Below are 15,155 nucleotides of genomic sequence, written 5' to 3'. Positions count from 1 at the left end.
GTACAGGTCAATGTGTAATTGAATGAAAACTAGAAAATGTCCAAACTGGAATAAACTTTAATTGTGTAGGTAATGTTTAATGACAGAAAATGAGCATCGACTCTCCTCCCCAGCCTCTTGGGAAACAACCCCAGATGCAGACGGCGCTGTTTAGTTGTAGGTCATGTATCTTGGGGTGGCGCTGAACTTGGCGTAGGACTTGATGACCTTGTTGACCGCCTCCAGGAAGTCCTTCTCAGTGGCGATCTTCCGGCGGGCGCGGATGGCGAACATACCCGCCTCCGTGCACACGCTGCGAATCTCGGCACCTGATAGGACAAAACAAACGGTGTGATTGTTTCAGATTGACTACCTTGCATCCCAAATATGTCTTAACAGGGTGTGGGCTACATGGTTGGAGCCAGTCATTGGGCTGCAGTAGAGAGTGCAGGGTAGAGAATTCCAACACAGCCTTTATACATGTCAGTTACTAAAAATAGTGGTGCCCCCTTGTGTCGCATCACCGGAACAACACGGTGTTGGGTCATCTTACCTGTGCTGTTGGGACAGAGACGAGCCAGCAGCTCGAAGCGGATGTCTCTCTCCACGCTCATGGAGCGGGCATGGATCTTGAAGATGTGAGTACGACCCTGAAACAACACCTAATTCTTTACCACACTGCCAGGCCACTCTACATTCATATCTTCACTATTCATCCAGTAGGAATAATTGTTGGCAGCTAACTTCATTCGCTACTCATGCATTTTTTATTACCACCTATGTAAGCTATTCCTCTGCATATTCACCAAGTCAGGAAGGAGTCAGGCTACGTTCCAAATGGCACCCTGTTCCCTAATATAGTGCACTACTTTTGACCAGCCAAATGGAACCCTCTTCCCTAATATAGCGCACTACTTTTGACCAGCCAAATTGCACCCTGTTCCCTAATATAGTGCACTACTTTAGACCAGGATCCAAAGGGAATAGGGTGCCATTAGGGACTGGAGTCAGAGGTCAGAGTTACTCCCGTTCTAATCAGACATGGTATTAACCTCCAGGTCTGGCAGGCTGAACTCAATCTTCCTGTCCAGTCGCCCGGGCCTCATGAGGGCTGGGTCCAGGGTGTCGGGCCGGTTGGTGGCCATCAGGACCTTGATGTTCCCCCTGGGGTCGAAGCCGTCCAGCTGGTTGATGAGCTCCAGCATGGTCCTCTGGACCTCATTGTCCCCACCGGCACCGTCATCAAAACGGGCCCCTACAAGACAAGACACAACCCACATGGAATTCGAGGCACAACCAGACAGGGCTACTATTTCTGGTGACAAGATGAGAGCACCCTGTGCACGTCAAGCTGCCTCCTGCCCTATGGGTTGTTCTGGCTCGGACAAGGCTACTTACTACCACTTCTTGTGAAATGCATATATGTGTTATTTTAAAGAGTTGTCTTGCATTTAAATCAGTACACAAGTTATTATTTTTTAAGTGCTGACCTCCAATAGCGTCAATTTCATCGAAGAAGATGAGACATGCCTTCTTGGTTCTGGCCATCTCGAAAAGCTCCCGCACCATTCTGGCACCCTGAGGAAGAGAAACAAGTACAGAGAACAAGGTAAGCTTACACCAATTCAGGACCACATTCCTGAGTTAATTCTCCATCATCCTGAGTTCTCAAATCTATTCAAATACAACTTGATTGTGACTAGCTCTGGGTTGAAGTTTACCCTATATACAGATCTAGGATCAGCTTCCCATCCTCTGACCCTAACCATTATTGGGGGAAATTCTAAACTGACCCAAGATCAATGTCTAGGGGCAACTTCACCCTCCACCAATGTGACTCACCTCTCCCACATATTTCTGGACCAGCTCTGAGCCGATGACCCTGATGAAGCAGGCATCGGTGCGGTTGGCCACGGCTCTGGCACACAGGGTTTTACCTGTACCAGGTGGGCCGAACAGCAGAACCCCCTTCGGGGGCTCAATACCCAGGTTGACAAACCTCTCGGGCTGAAAGCAGAACAGACAACGAGAGGAGACATAAGCAGAGGTACAAAGGATCTAATATGTTTTAAGTGTACAAGATGTCTAATAACCCTGCCACAAATGCAGGAAATCTGAGGGCACTCACCCATGTCTTTATTGCCTTATTGATACCTTCTCATTTAAATGTCACGAATGTATAGTTTATACATATTTTGTGATATTCGGTAGAGTGATTATAAATGACAAATTGAGACACTTACATGGAGCAGTGGGGTCTCCACAACCTCCCTGAGCTTCTCAATCTGCTCTTTACATCCACCCACGTCACTGTAGGTCACATCAGGCTTCTCCTCCACCTAGTAGACAGGAACAGAGACAGGGAGAGACATTGCTGTTAGTTCAGGTAGCTACAATACTTTGACAAGCATCCTTATTTCAGGCCATGGTTGTAAACATTAAGCACCAAGCAGGGAGGCACTACTTGAGGTGTATTCACTAGGAACCAAACTGAACCAAAGGGGGAGGGACCTACCTGAATTTGTCCAATAGAAACTCTGTTTCAAATAATTTCCAGTTTGCAGTAAACAGTTTCAGTAGCAAAAATGTTTTGGGCTAATGATTACACCCCAGAACTTGAACAAGAAGAAACATGTATTTTTTCTGTTGCAAAAAGTTTTGCTACTGTGTGCCCTAATGAATAAAACCCCTTTCTCAAAACAGATGTTGGCCTTCATTGCACTGATCTGAAAGCGCTGACCGGGTGAAAGCCAACCTAATCGATGAGCTTCCACCATATTGTTTTCACCCATCAAGTACTTTTCCAATCGTTGCAGATGAAGGTGAGGAAACAGATCTTGAATTGAGATCAAGCGGTTGTGTCACGTCTTACCTGCATCATAGTGACTGTGGGGTCAATCTTGGGAGGCAGAGGAATGTGGATCTGGTACTTGTTTCTGTCCACACTAAAAGATAAAACACAAGATACTTAAGTATCTAACAATAATACTGTACCTATGCAATATTGGACATCGGCACACGTGATTCCTATGGGAGTAAGATATCACCCTTCATCCTTACCCGACTCTCATACCCTCCTCTATGTCAGTGGGGGCCACCTGGTCACTCAGGTCCACCACAAACTTGGCAAACTGCTTCACATTGATGATGTACTTTGGATCTTCAGAGTCAGCATTGATGATCTTTGTGCATCTGCCACAACAAAATACAACAAGCATGTGGGTGTTTAGCTCAAACTAGAAAACAAAACCTAATAAAAAAATATCCATTGTTTTTTAAGACTGTTAAGTCTTAAATTATGTTGGTGAGATACAGTAAATTGAGAAGTGTGCCATACCTTGCCACCTGCAGTGGCTGCTCGCTCTGCAGAGTCTGTTTGTCTGCAGCCAGATCCCAAAGTGCAGGGGGAGCCAGGCCAGTGTCCGATTCCTTAATGCCTGCATTGTTAGATAGCGGAGGTTAGTGCACATACGCTACCTGTCAGACATGAAAGCAACAAATAACAGATGTTCTGCTATCACTAAGGAAAAGAAAGCCACATTCTAAATATTTTCAAGCATCGTGGGAGGGTAGATTTTTTTATTTTCACCTTTATTTAACCAGGTAGGCTAGTCGAGAACAAATTCTCATTTACAACTGTGACCTGAAAACTCAATGTAATCCCTACTCAATATACACTACATGTTTAATGAGTGATAATGCACATGGATGTTACATTTAATCACATTGCTGCCTACCGGTTAGTTCATTGATCTTCTTGAGCAGGTTTTGGATGTCATCTTCCACTTGCTTAATCTGTCTGGAGTAAGTGCTCTGGCCCTGTTCACATCAGCAATACAAAGATGTCAGTCACAAAGAATTGCATGTTATGTAGTTGTTCTAGCAGATAATGACATTTCAAATCAGTGATAATCAACCTTTAATCAATAGGTAATTACTGGAAAATAAATTGGCCTGCCCTACACCATTAGACAACATCACAGGGGTCATTATGATTATAGTTAGGCCTACAAGATGTAAAATAGCAATCAATTAATGTACAGGTATAAACTAGCTCATACTTACATAAGTTTTCAATAAGGCAATGTCTCCTTCATCCAAAGCTGGAGGGCAAAAATACAACTCAATTTGAATTTACATAACATTCACAAAGAACCAATTCGTAGCTATTAAATATGCAAATATTATTATTATTATTATTATAATAGCTTGTCTTTACATCCAGGCATAATTGATAACAATTTAAAGAACCCACTGTGACTTAGGTGTCCAAAACAAAACTGGCAAATTGTTCATTAGTCAAGGCTAGCTAACATTAGCCCTGGCTAGATAACTAATGATATTAAGCCATACTGGTAAATATCACCGTGGCTTGTTTGATTTTTGTTAAGTACCTATCTAGGTCATATTGTTATTAACTAGCTATCTTTGTTAACGTATTCACATTAAATGACTTAAATTAGCCATCCTAGCTAACTGTCGTACTGACCAAGCTAGCTAATAAACAGTGGTTCTCAACAATATAATCACATACATCTGATAGGTTTATCCTCCTCTTCTTTGGCATCTTTGATTTTCCTTTGATCGCCTCCCAAATAATCTGGCATTGCTAATGTTATTCTGTGTATAAAGTTTTACTAGAAGATTTTGTGCTTCAGCACAACAAGGATTACACAGCAGGTTTGTTACTTCCGCTGTGCACAATTAACCGGAAATGGGGGTCGGACCTTTATTTGACGACCATTGTCATAAGTTTTTTATAAATATTTTATACAACCAATATCTGTTCAAATGTATGAATATTCTTAACATATTTAAGCGACATACTTAATACTAGTATAACAGTCGTTTGTGAGAAGATCGTCTCTGAAATTTAAAATTATTATTTAGGAACTAAATATAAGGTATCCTATGTGGGATTTCGGAATTATAAGAGTGTAAGCCAGGTCTACCCAGTAAGGCACTTGTAAAAGCAGGCCCATGTGGTGTGCTGAAAAACCGGGCGACATACTCGCACTTTAGAAAACATTTAACTGAATACATTTCACAGCTGAATGTTATAGCACACCTTTCCAATATGCTAATAGAAGCATTAGAAGGGGATGTTACAGTCGTCTACTGTAATGCCATTGCTGGTAAGCATTGAATGAGAGTGAAATTACTGCTGATACTGACACAATTCGCTATCATGTAGCTAGCTAGCAATCAACTATGCTAGTTAACTACCGGTATATCAGAGAACAGCTAACGTTAGCTAGTTATCGCATACTAGTATGAAGTGTTATTTAATTCATATTGTTAATATAATCATTGTAGCTAGCTAACGCTAATGTCTATGAAAATCGTTACGCTAACTAGCTGAATGACTAAGAGGGACATCATTTATGTTGTGCATGTGTTTGCTGTTGCTGAATCTTAGTTTTGAATGCTGCACAGATTTGTTCATATACTGTAGCCCCACATAGCTAGCTATAACACTTACCATGGCAATTGTTTGTTCATTTGTGGACATTTAGTGATACTTACAAAAAAAATGAGGACAACACTCAACTTATTAAAGGATATTTGACAGTCCTAGCTCACACTTACTCATACAAAATGTATGTTTTGATAACAAGTTTGGTAGGTTGCAGAATGTTATTCTCAGAGAGAGATTGCAGGCAGATGGAGGGTATAACGGTTGCCCTCCTCAGCCTCAGTGCAGATCGAGGTGGAACCTGTTGGTCGGTGGTTCGAGGCCTTTCTGAAGAGGAGGAACAGGAATGTATCGGCCTCCTTCCAGGAGCTTGAGGAAGAGGAGGAGCTGTCTGAGGAATCTGAGGATGAAGAGCTGCAGCTGGAGGATTTCCCCCTGCTGAGAACACTGGACCCCAAAGACTGGAAGGTAGTCAGGTGTATTCATTTTGCCGATTGAAAATAATTTCTTAAACTGAAACGGGGATAAACATACCTGAATTTGTCCAATCGAAACACTAGTTTGCAACTGTTGGACTAATAATTACACCCTAGATCAGCTAGATGCATGCAAGAAGTGTGCAAGGCGGTATTAAATGGGTCACTCTTCGTTAATTCTTCTCTTGACCTGTTGTAGCAACCTCATGATGGGTATGGGAAAAAATTGTTGTATCGTGTAGTAGCCTACACCTATTGACGTTACATTGAGCTGGGTGAATGAAATATGAATGGCACTCATCCAATATGCTGTAATAGAAATAAGGCCATGCTCATAATTAAAATCGTCCTCCCTCATCTTAAACAGCACCGACTGCCATTGAGTTAGACGTTATATCAGTGGGACTTCCCTTCAGAACCATTAGGAACACTGTATTGAATTCTACTTTTGGGAGTACGTAGTAAAGGATGTCTTCCCCCTTTGGCTTTTCTCTTTTCAGAATCAAGATCACTATGCTGTCCTTGGACTGGCTCATATGAGGTACAAGGCGACACAGAAACAAATCAAAGCTGCCCGTGAGTATTTCCATGTGTGCTGTTGTCTTCTGAACCACATTATATTTGTTGACCATAAGGTTTCTCTGACATTAATTCCAGAGTTCGTTAGAATAGCAGCTTGTTTTACCGCAGTATATTAAGTGTAATGTTTTTCAACAGACAAGGCGATGGTGCTGAAGCATCACCCTGACAAAAGGAAAGCTGCGGGAGAGCTGATTGTAGAAGGAGACGGTGACTACTTCACCTGTATAACTAAAGGTAAGGACATTGAAAAACGTGGTCAGCAATGTCAAAGTCATGGTTTATTCAAATCTTGCAGGGATCACATGCACATCCTAAAAAAAGTATGTCCCTTTGGATAACTGTCTTATATAGGTGTTATACCTCACAGTACTCCCTCTGTATACAAATACAATGATTATAGTATGAAATATAGTATTGTTTAACAGAAGGTTGCTGGCATCAATATCTTAGGTGTCACCTACTGCCAATGTTCCCTTGAGCAACAAACTCAACCCCCTAAACTGCTCATTGGGCACTGCAGCTGCCCTCTGCTCCAGCCGAATGTGTGTGTGTATATCGGGAGGGATGGTGTTGGATAAATGCAAAAGACTGATATCTATCTGGTGGACTAATAAAGTAGATGTTATCTCTTATCATTTGAGGCTAAACATTCTGTTTCAGCTCCTATTAACAATAATATTTTGTGTTTTTATCTCATACCAGCTATAGAGATTCTGTCAGATCCTGTGAAGCGAAGAGCATTTGACAGTGTAGATCCTACCTTTGACAACGCTGTGCCTTCAAAGGGCGAAGGCAAAGAGAACTTCTTTGAGGCGTATGCTCCTGTTTTTGAGAGAAATGCCCGGTGGTCTTCTAAAAAACACGTTCCCAGACTTGGCACTATGGATTCCTCTTTTGAGGATGTGGATCATTTTTATTCTGTTTGGTAAGTAAGACCATCACTGGCCATCAGCATTGGCCATTGTGCGGAAAATGCCTTTGAGTTTAAACTATGAACTACAAGGGAATTACTGCTCTTTCAGCCAAAGTATTCTGAATATGGAACTTATTTCAGACATGCGGTGTATTGCAACTTCTCACAATGATTTGATATTTCTTGTTCATTTATTTGAATTGTGAATTTGTTTCCATTTCATAATCTCAATCAAGGTACAACTTTGACTCGTGGAGAGAGTTTTCTTATTTGGATGAAGAGGAAAAGGACAAGGCAGAATGGTGGGTAATATCAGAACATGGTGGGTAATATCAGAACATGGTGGGTAATATCAGAACATGGTGGGTAATATCAGAACATGGTGGGTAATATCCAAACAATCCACGTGGAATGCACTGTCACATATGTATGTATTGTAGATGTTTTATTGTCACCAGGTACAGTAGAATGTGTTGCTTTACAGGGTTAGCCATAGTACAGTGCCCCCTGGAGCAAATTAGGGTTAAGTGCCTTGCTCAAGTGCACATCGACCTATTTTTTTTTTTTCTTTAAATAGTCAGATCAGGGATTCGAACCAGGGACCTTTCGGTTACTGGCCCAGAGCTCTAACCGCTAGGCTGCCTGTGTCTTCCATTCTCAGTAGTGTCTGATTTGTATGCTTTCATCTGTTGAATTCAGTCGTGATGAGAGGAGATGGATTGAAAAGCAGAATCGTGCAGCCAGAGCCACCAGGAAGAAGGAAGAGATGAATAGACTACGGACTCTTGTTGGTAAGGCCCACTAGACATGCATACCTGTTCTTACATGAACAATAGAAAATGACTAACTCAACTGAAATACCTGGCAGATGGGTTCATGGAATGACACTGTTTGGGTGCGTTTCTGTTGAAAGACACGGCCTACAGCCTTGATCCCAGGATAAAGAAATTCAAAGATGATGAGAAGGCCAGAAAGGAGAATGAGAAGAAGGCCAAAGCAGACGCCAAGAGGAAAGAGCAGGAAGAGAAGGAGCGGGTCAGTCCGACACATTAGAACATACATTTTGTTTTATTTTTGCCTCTCCTTTGTGTCCAGATTGTTTCTGCGTAGATTTCAATGCGTTTCTGACTGTGTTGGTATCAGGCTCGACAGGCAGAGCTGGATGCTGCACGGCTGGCCAAAGAGAAGGAGGAAGAGGAGGCCAAACTGGTTGCCCAGCAGGCCAAGAAGGAGAAGGAGATCCAAAAGAAGGCCATCAAGAAAGAGAGGCAGAAACTGAGGACAACTTGCAAGGTGCTGCTTGAATGGGGTGGCCTCTCTCCAGGGAATTAATGAACAGTTGCTGATTAGTGTGCAAGATTGTAATGCTGTTAAAGGTACCCCAACTCATCTTAGTATTTTCCTGTCCTCTTGTTTTGTTTTCCCCTGAAGAACTGGAATTACTTTGGTGACAATGAATCTGATAGTGTGAAAATGATGGAAGATGTGGAGAAACTTTGTGACCGTTTGGAGCTTGTGAGGTAAAGGATATTAATTGAAATTCGCCTTATTGGTAATACTTTATACAAATCTGGAGTTGAACTCAATACAGTGGGAATCACTTTCTTTCTCCAGTCTGCAATCCCTGAATGAAGGATTGGCATTGGGTTCAAAGGAGGAGGGCAAGGTAGCGGTGGAGAAGCAGGTAGAGAGCACCACATGATGACTGGGTATAAATATGGTACACAGCTTCCATCTGTACCACTGACATTGTTTTGTGTGTACAGGTGCAGGAGGTGAATGCCCAGCTGCAAAAGGAGAAGGATGCGGAGGTGCAGGCCAGGCAAGCTGTCCGCACTACCGTACAAGCCAGCGGAGGAGGCGGGGGCGGAGGAAAGGGCTGGAATGAGGAAGAGCTCCCGCTGCTCATCAAAGCAGTCAACTTGTTCCCTGCTGGAACCAACGCCAGGTACCCTCCCAGGGCTGCTTTCAACAGGGCACAATGTTGAAGTAGAAATCTGTAGAACAAACGGGCCTAAAAATACATATAACGAACTTGCCTCTTACATGTAGAATAAGGAATCCACTCTATTCATGACATTTCTGTATTGACATAGGAAACACACTTTTTCATTTGAACAATGGTACAAGTTCAATATTCATGACATTTCTATCTGCAATGTTTGCCTAATGAACTTGGCTGTGTTCTGTCCATGAAGTGGAACATTCCACTGCTGGTGTAGATGGCCTTGCAGATGTCATGCTTTTACTTTTCAAGTGATTCATCTTTCGTTGTTTCTATCCTGTAGATGGGAAGTCATTGCCAACTACATGAACTTGCACTCCACCAGTGGCATCAAAAGGACGGCCAAAGATGTTATCAACAAAGCCAAGAACTTACAAAAGCTTGGTGAGCAACTGTCATGTCACCAGATGTAGGAGCCTTTGTCAGTGTAATTCTCTGCAAAACACGTTTGAAACTTTGCCACTTTTTCAGAACCCGGGCAGAAAGATGAGATTAACAAGAAGGCCTTTGAGAAGTTTAACAAAGAGCATGCAGCCGTGCCCCAGACAGTGGACAACGCAGTGCCCTCTGAGAGATTTGACGGTGAGTGGTCATTCAGTAGGTAATTTTTGCTTGCACAAAAGCCCACTGGATTTATACCCATGACTGAAAGTACTTTGTAACTGTCTCCATACTTTCTACACTTGAGGATCTGATTAAGCAATATGGGATGGGGGGGGTGTGTAGTAGTGACTACGGGTTCTTTCTGGATATGTTTCCTAGTGTGATCCATTCACTGTCCTCTTCAATTCTCACTGCTTCAGGTGCTGAAGCCAACACTGCATCCTGGACCACTGAGGAGCAGAAGCTTCTAGAGCAGGCCTTGAAGACCTACCCAGTCAGCACCCCAGAGAGGTGGGAGAAGATTGCTGCAGCTGTGCCCGGACGTACCAAGAAGGACTGTATGAAGAGATATAAGGTAAGCTGGACCTTGTTATTGTTAATCCTTCTGTGTGTGGTTTCAATCCCTGTTTGTATGTACAATTTAGATGACATGTTGACGCTGTAGCATTCTAAAGCCGAGATACAATCTGATCACGTTTAGTCTGCACCTTTTTTAAAGGCAATGTTTGGAGCCCGAATTCACGGTAACCGCTGCATAGCGCACATGTCGACTCAATGGGAAGTGACCTTTTAAAAGGGCTCTACTGCTGATCAGATTGAATGCCTGCCTAAAGCTAGTTCTCTCCTCTACAGGAACTGGTGGAGATGGTCAAAGCCAAGAAGGCCGCCCAGGAACAAGTTGGCAGTAAAAGCAGAAAATGACAAGACAACCAGCCCCATGTTCTTGTTTTAACGTTATTGTGTTGGTCTTTATTTTATAATAAAATTGAAAGAAACCACAACTTAAACTCTGTAAAAGTTGATATGTTTATATATTGTACAGTTGGCTGCTCGCTGTTATTAACTTTCCTAAGTATCTAAAGAGAGCGCCAATTCTCAGGTTCTCATCCAGTACATCCCACTGCGAATTCGGTTGTAGTCTGGGAGCTGCTCAATTGGTCCTGAAAAAAAGAGGGAAATGTACTGAATGCTCTTTATACCACACCAGTTTTGTAGGTAGTCAACCATCAGTTCTGCCCTAGCAGCACAGGTAAGGTCTTGACTGAGTGCAATATTGTATGTATTGTTTTGGCAACGAATGAAGTGTGTATATTTGTAGCTGAAATTGCATAACTTTGTTTGACGACCCCTAATAGCCTTAATTTGGAGGGGGGGGGGGATGCAAGTAAACAGAATGAATCAGAATCTGTTCTCAATAACAATAGAAATCACAACGTACCGACTGCTGCGATGGCAGGCGATTTGTCATAGATGTATTTTGTACACACGTCCTTGATGGTCTTTGCATCTATGGCCTTCGAGGGACATAAAAATATTTAAAATAAAGACACTGCAATTTCCCAACACAGTCCACAAGTGTCTTTGCTATGTTAATCACAGCTTACGTTTGGGGTCGAAACATTCATTCACTCACATCAATTCTGGCCTCCAGTTCATGCAGAGGGATCCTACGGCTGTAACAAAGCATCTGTCTGCCGATGTCCTCACAGATGGGGGTGGATCCTAAAAAAAAGGTCCATTTGATTTTACGATCATTTGCAGGGTTGGCTAAATACCTCCCATATAAATTGAAATGTCAATGTGTCTGCAGATAAGTGGGTACCCCTGAAAGTCCATTGGTAATTCAAACCCTAATCACGTGGCCTTACCGTCAAGATGCAAAAGCATGTTTGTCTTGAGGAGGTTCTTGGCTCTTGCAACTTCGTTCTCAGTAACGCTAGTGCAGAGTGACATCCTGAGGTGAACAAAAGTAAACGTCAGTCATATTTATTGGACAGAAGTCATAGTATGAACTGAGCGGCAACCCCCTTTCACACTACCGTGCTGACCCAAACTATGCTGGGTCAGATTTTCTTTTCAGCCCTGTTCCAGCATAACCAGGTCAGCTTGGTTTGACTGCCCACTCAGGTGACAGCTGTGCTCACCATTCCAGCTGGGCGAAGTGCATCATCTCGTTGATGGTGCCAGGCTCACACACCATGTAGAGTCCCCACAGGCCTGTGTCGGTGTAACAGGTGTTGAAAGACTGGAAGCTGTGGCACAAGTTGCCCTGGCATGCCATCTGTGCCAGCTTGCTGGAGAGATTCTGGCAAAGGTCAACACACAGATTGTAAGAGGAGGAATCGACCTGGAAGGAGTCCCGGTGCCTGGGAACATGAATGAGAACTTACCACACCCCCACCAAAGGAGCGGTCCCAGTTGCCGATGAGTGTGTTTGCCACCATAAGGGGAATGGTATCGGGGTGCGACCAGCCCACTGCTTCCACAGCAATGGCAATGTGTGCCAGGGGCATCTTGTCATCACGAACTCGGATCTATCCAACAATGAAATCAAATTGTCCAAGATACAAGGGGAAATTCCACAGTAAGTGACTCATTTCACAAACAAAAACCAACTACTGAAAAGTTAAACAAACCATACAACTTTATGCACAAGGACTACTTTGAACATTTAACAAAAGCACTGTTCAAGTAAGAGAATGACGGTTTGCCATTTCTGTCATTTTGTTACCCAACTTTGCATCTGCACATTTATTTGTGCATAGTTGTTTGAAATACATTCTAAAGTGAAATCTGAGTGTCACTCTTACCATGGAATTGCCCATGGGGAGCAAGTTTGCCTGTTGGAGATAAACATTAAGGGCCTTCAATCTCACCTCACTTCCAGTAAAGTCACATTGTGGGAAAGTTGGAGCCTCTCCCTTGTATCTGGCAGGAAGATTCCCAAAGTGGTACTTGGCCAAATCTATCAATTCATTGTGTGAAACCCCTGTTCAAAAGACAACAGTAGAATCATTGGAAGATATTTTGTGCTATTTGTCAATGACAGTGTACATTGTGTGATTTTGACCAATTGTGTAGGCATTGCCTACTAATTGGTTGATGTCATTGGAAACATCTTTATTACTACAAAACATAAGCATGCCATATTCACAAATGTTGGGATGGTGCTCTTTAAGAGGAGAAAACCTACCCCCAGCAGCAGCCAACACTATTCTCGGTCCTTTGTAGTGAGTCGTGATGTATTCAACAAGGTCTCCTCTGTTTATTGTTCTATAAACACAGACAGCAGAAATGTCACTGCATATCCCCTGTGGTTTCTATGAAGCAAACTGGTCTGAGATGACAGTTAAGTAGTTGACAGGAATAACCAAGTCTAGGGGTGTATTAGTCAGTAGTGAGCAATTCACAACATCGCAGATATAAAGGTAATGAATACAGTTAACCGGATGCCCTGTTCTGCACAGTACATTTATTTGTTAACATTCTGTAACATTGTTCTCTTGTGAGTTGGTTTATGTTCATTAGGCACAAAACGGAAGAAAACAGACTGTATCCGAGTGGGACTAGGCTTCCTGGTCCAATAAGGAATGCAGATTTTTTTGTTTTCAGTTGCAAAACATTTCCCATTCTGTGCCGTAATGAACCCAGGCCTCAGCTGAGGCAGTCGAGAGTCCTACTTGATGTTCTCCGTAGGGCCCAGGATGGTTCTGCCCAACGCTGTGGCTTGATAAGCTGTGGCGTGGAGGTAATCAAACACCACTTCCTGCAGGTTGGTCTCTACTTCCTGCATCTCTCGGAGGATGACCCCTCGCTCTCGCTCGATCTCTGCTCCCCCCAATGTGCTGTTCTGGATGATGTCTGCCAGGATCTCTACCGCTGGAGAACAAGGGAGGGGGAGCATTATAAATGGTCTCCGCCACACCGAAGATTCTTAATTTCTTATAGCAAAATGTCCACTATCCATCTGTGGCCACACACAGTTCAGTGACAAGACAGTGGAGCAAATCTCTACAGTCAGTGGTCATACCTCTGGGAAGGTCCTTTGTGAATGCTTTGGCGTAATACACAGTCTGCTCCCTCGAGGTGTAAGCATTCAGATGGGCCCCCATATTTTCAATCTCCAGCTCCAGGTCAAGCTGGGAGCGCTTCCTTGTACCCTGCCAGACGCACATCACAGATGAACAGACATGTCAAACGGCAACAAATATGGTCATGGACATTGGTTGCGATTTGCAGTGGTTGTAGCACTTGTCATCTAACCTTGAAAGCCATGTGTTCCAAGAAATGAGCAGTGCCATTGTTCCTCTCATTCTCATAACGACTCCCTGCATCTATCCAGAGACCAACCTGCAAGGCACCAATTGATGACATCCGACTTCAGCACACATATAGTAGACAGATTGTACTTAACAGTGGGAGGATCTCTGTTACTCACTGTGCAAGTCGAAAGACCGGAATCCTCAGATGCAACACGTAGTCCATTTTCTAAGGTGGTAACCTTGGTTTCAGGGACATTTAACATCACTTGGTTGGCGGCCTGCGTAGCCAATAGTCTGTGTGAACCAACAATGGACTGCAATGAGAAGGGTGGAAGTGAGTACTATTAGCGACTAACGGTACTAGCTAGCTACAGGAGAACGTTGATAGCATTTGCAAGTTTTACTTGGCCTGGCATTACAGTTTATTCTAGTGTAGACTATAAAAAAAATATCTAGATAATGCTACTGGTTTGAAGTAAGTTGTATGCTCATTTCACACGCAATTATCAGTCAATTATCACTAGAAGGAATTTTTCTACTTCATCAAAGCTTCAGGACATGCAGAACACAGGCAATGCTGCCTGGATATCCCTCTGCATTAGCTACTATAGTTAGCTAAGTATCTGTTATTGATAATTCTACCAAGGCTTACAGGCTAAAATGGTCACCCTTCTGGATATCGAGACTTACCCTGGTTAAGACATTAGTCTTCAATAAATTCCGTTTTACAAGATATCTCCCAGCGGAGGTAAGGCGATGTAAGGACGTCGCCATGTTGATTATTTGTGACATGGCTATTGCGCAAGTGCGATTATTCAGTGAGCTGCCGTAATGAGCATGTAACACGCCCACCAGCATTTGCCATGTCATTATGATTTGTAAAATGTCATATTCATAAATATAAATTTACAAATGTAAATTTGTAAATGGCCACCCATACTATTTTCATTACCACTCCCCCCCACCACCCCCCCACACACACACACACACTTCTACACTGCTGCTACTCTGTTATTATCTATACATAGTCACTTTAATAACTCTACCTGCATATACATATAACCTCAATTACCTCAACACCGGTGCCCCCGCATATTGACTCTGTACCGGTTCCGCCCGTATATAGCCCCGCTATTGT

General features: G+C 43.0%; 3 protein-coding genes across 3 annotated transcripts; 1 reads left to right on the top strand and 2 right to left on the bottom strand.

Annotated features, from left to right (window-relative positions):
* Positions 1-39: 39 nt before the first annotated feature.
* LOC110499788 (26S proteasome regulatory subunit 7) lies at positions 40-4,678 on the bottom strand. The gene is made up of 12 exons (XM_036957036.2): positions 4,514-4,678; positions 4,045-4,082; positions 3,717-3,798; positions 3,317-3,416; positions 3,040-3,171; positions 2,852-2,924; positions 2,223-2,318; positions 1,822-1,986; positions 1,470-1,557; positions 1,032-1,234; positions 533-629; positions 40-308 (listed from the first exon to the last, which is right to left on the bottom strand). The coding sequence occupies exons 1-12, from the start codon at positions 4,584-4,586 to the stop codon at positions 151-153; spliced, it is 1,305 nt and encodes a 434-aa protein (XP_036812931.1). The 5' UTR covers positions 4,587-4,678; the 3' UTR covers positions 40-150.
* LOC110499787 (dnaJ homolog subfamily C member 2) lies at positions 4,676-11,322 on the top strand. Its single transcript, XM_036957034.2, has 16 exons — positions 4,676-5,114; positions 5,673-5,863; positions 6,372-6,447; positions 6,589-6,687; positions 7,156-7,378; positions 7,603-7,668; positions 8,066-8,157; positions 8,280-8,401; positions 8,510-8,659; positions 8,798-8,886; positions 8,981-9,050; positions 9,133-9,314; positions 9,655-9,755; positions 9,843-9,953; positions 10,175-10,329; positions 10,608-11,322. The coding sequence occupies exons 1-16, from the start codon at positions 5,057-5,059 to the stop codon at positions 10,674-10,676; spliced, it is 1,854 nt and encodes a 617-aa protein (XP_036812929.1). The 5' UTR covers positions 4,676-5,056; the 3' UTR covers positions 10,677-11,322.
* Positions 10,699-14,841, bottom strand: LOC110499786 (mitochondrial-processing peptidase subunit beta). Its single transcript, XM_036957035.2, has 13 exons — positions 14,708-14,841; positions 14,194-14,331; positions 14,019-14,105; positions 13,786-13,915; positions 13,436-13,634; positions 12,949-13,028; positions 12,632-12,744; positions 12,146-12,289; positions 11,900-12,060; positions 11,624-11,709; positions 11,389-11,477; positions 11,194-11,269; positions 10,699-10,915 (listed from the first exon to the last, which is right to left on the bottom strand). Exons 1-13 carry the CDS (start codon positions 14,807-14,809, stop codon positions 10,851-10,853), a joined length of 1,470 nt encoding a protein of 489 aa, XP_036812930.1. The 5' UTR covers positions 14,810-14,841; the 3' UTR covers positions 10,699-10,850.
* Between the last annotated feature and the right edge of the window lie 314 nt (positions 14,842-15,155).

The sequence above is a fragment of the Oncorhynchus mykiss genome, chromosome 21 (genome assembly GCF_057628025.1).
Source record: "Oncorhynchus mykiss isolate SJ-2025 chromosome 21, ASM5762802v1, whole genome shotgun sequence".
NCBI classification, from domain to species: domain Eukaryota; kingdom Metazoa; phylum Chordata; class Actinopteri; order Salmoniformes; family Salmonidae; genus Oncorhynchus; species Oncorhynchus mykiss.
The sequence above is the reverse complement of the archived record's forward strand: the minus strand, read 5'-3'. Positions and strand labels throughout refer to the sequence as shown.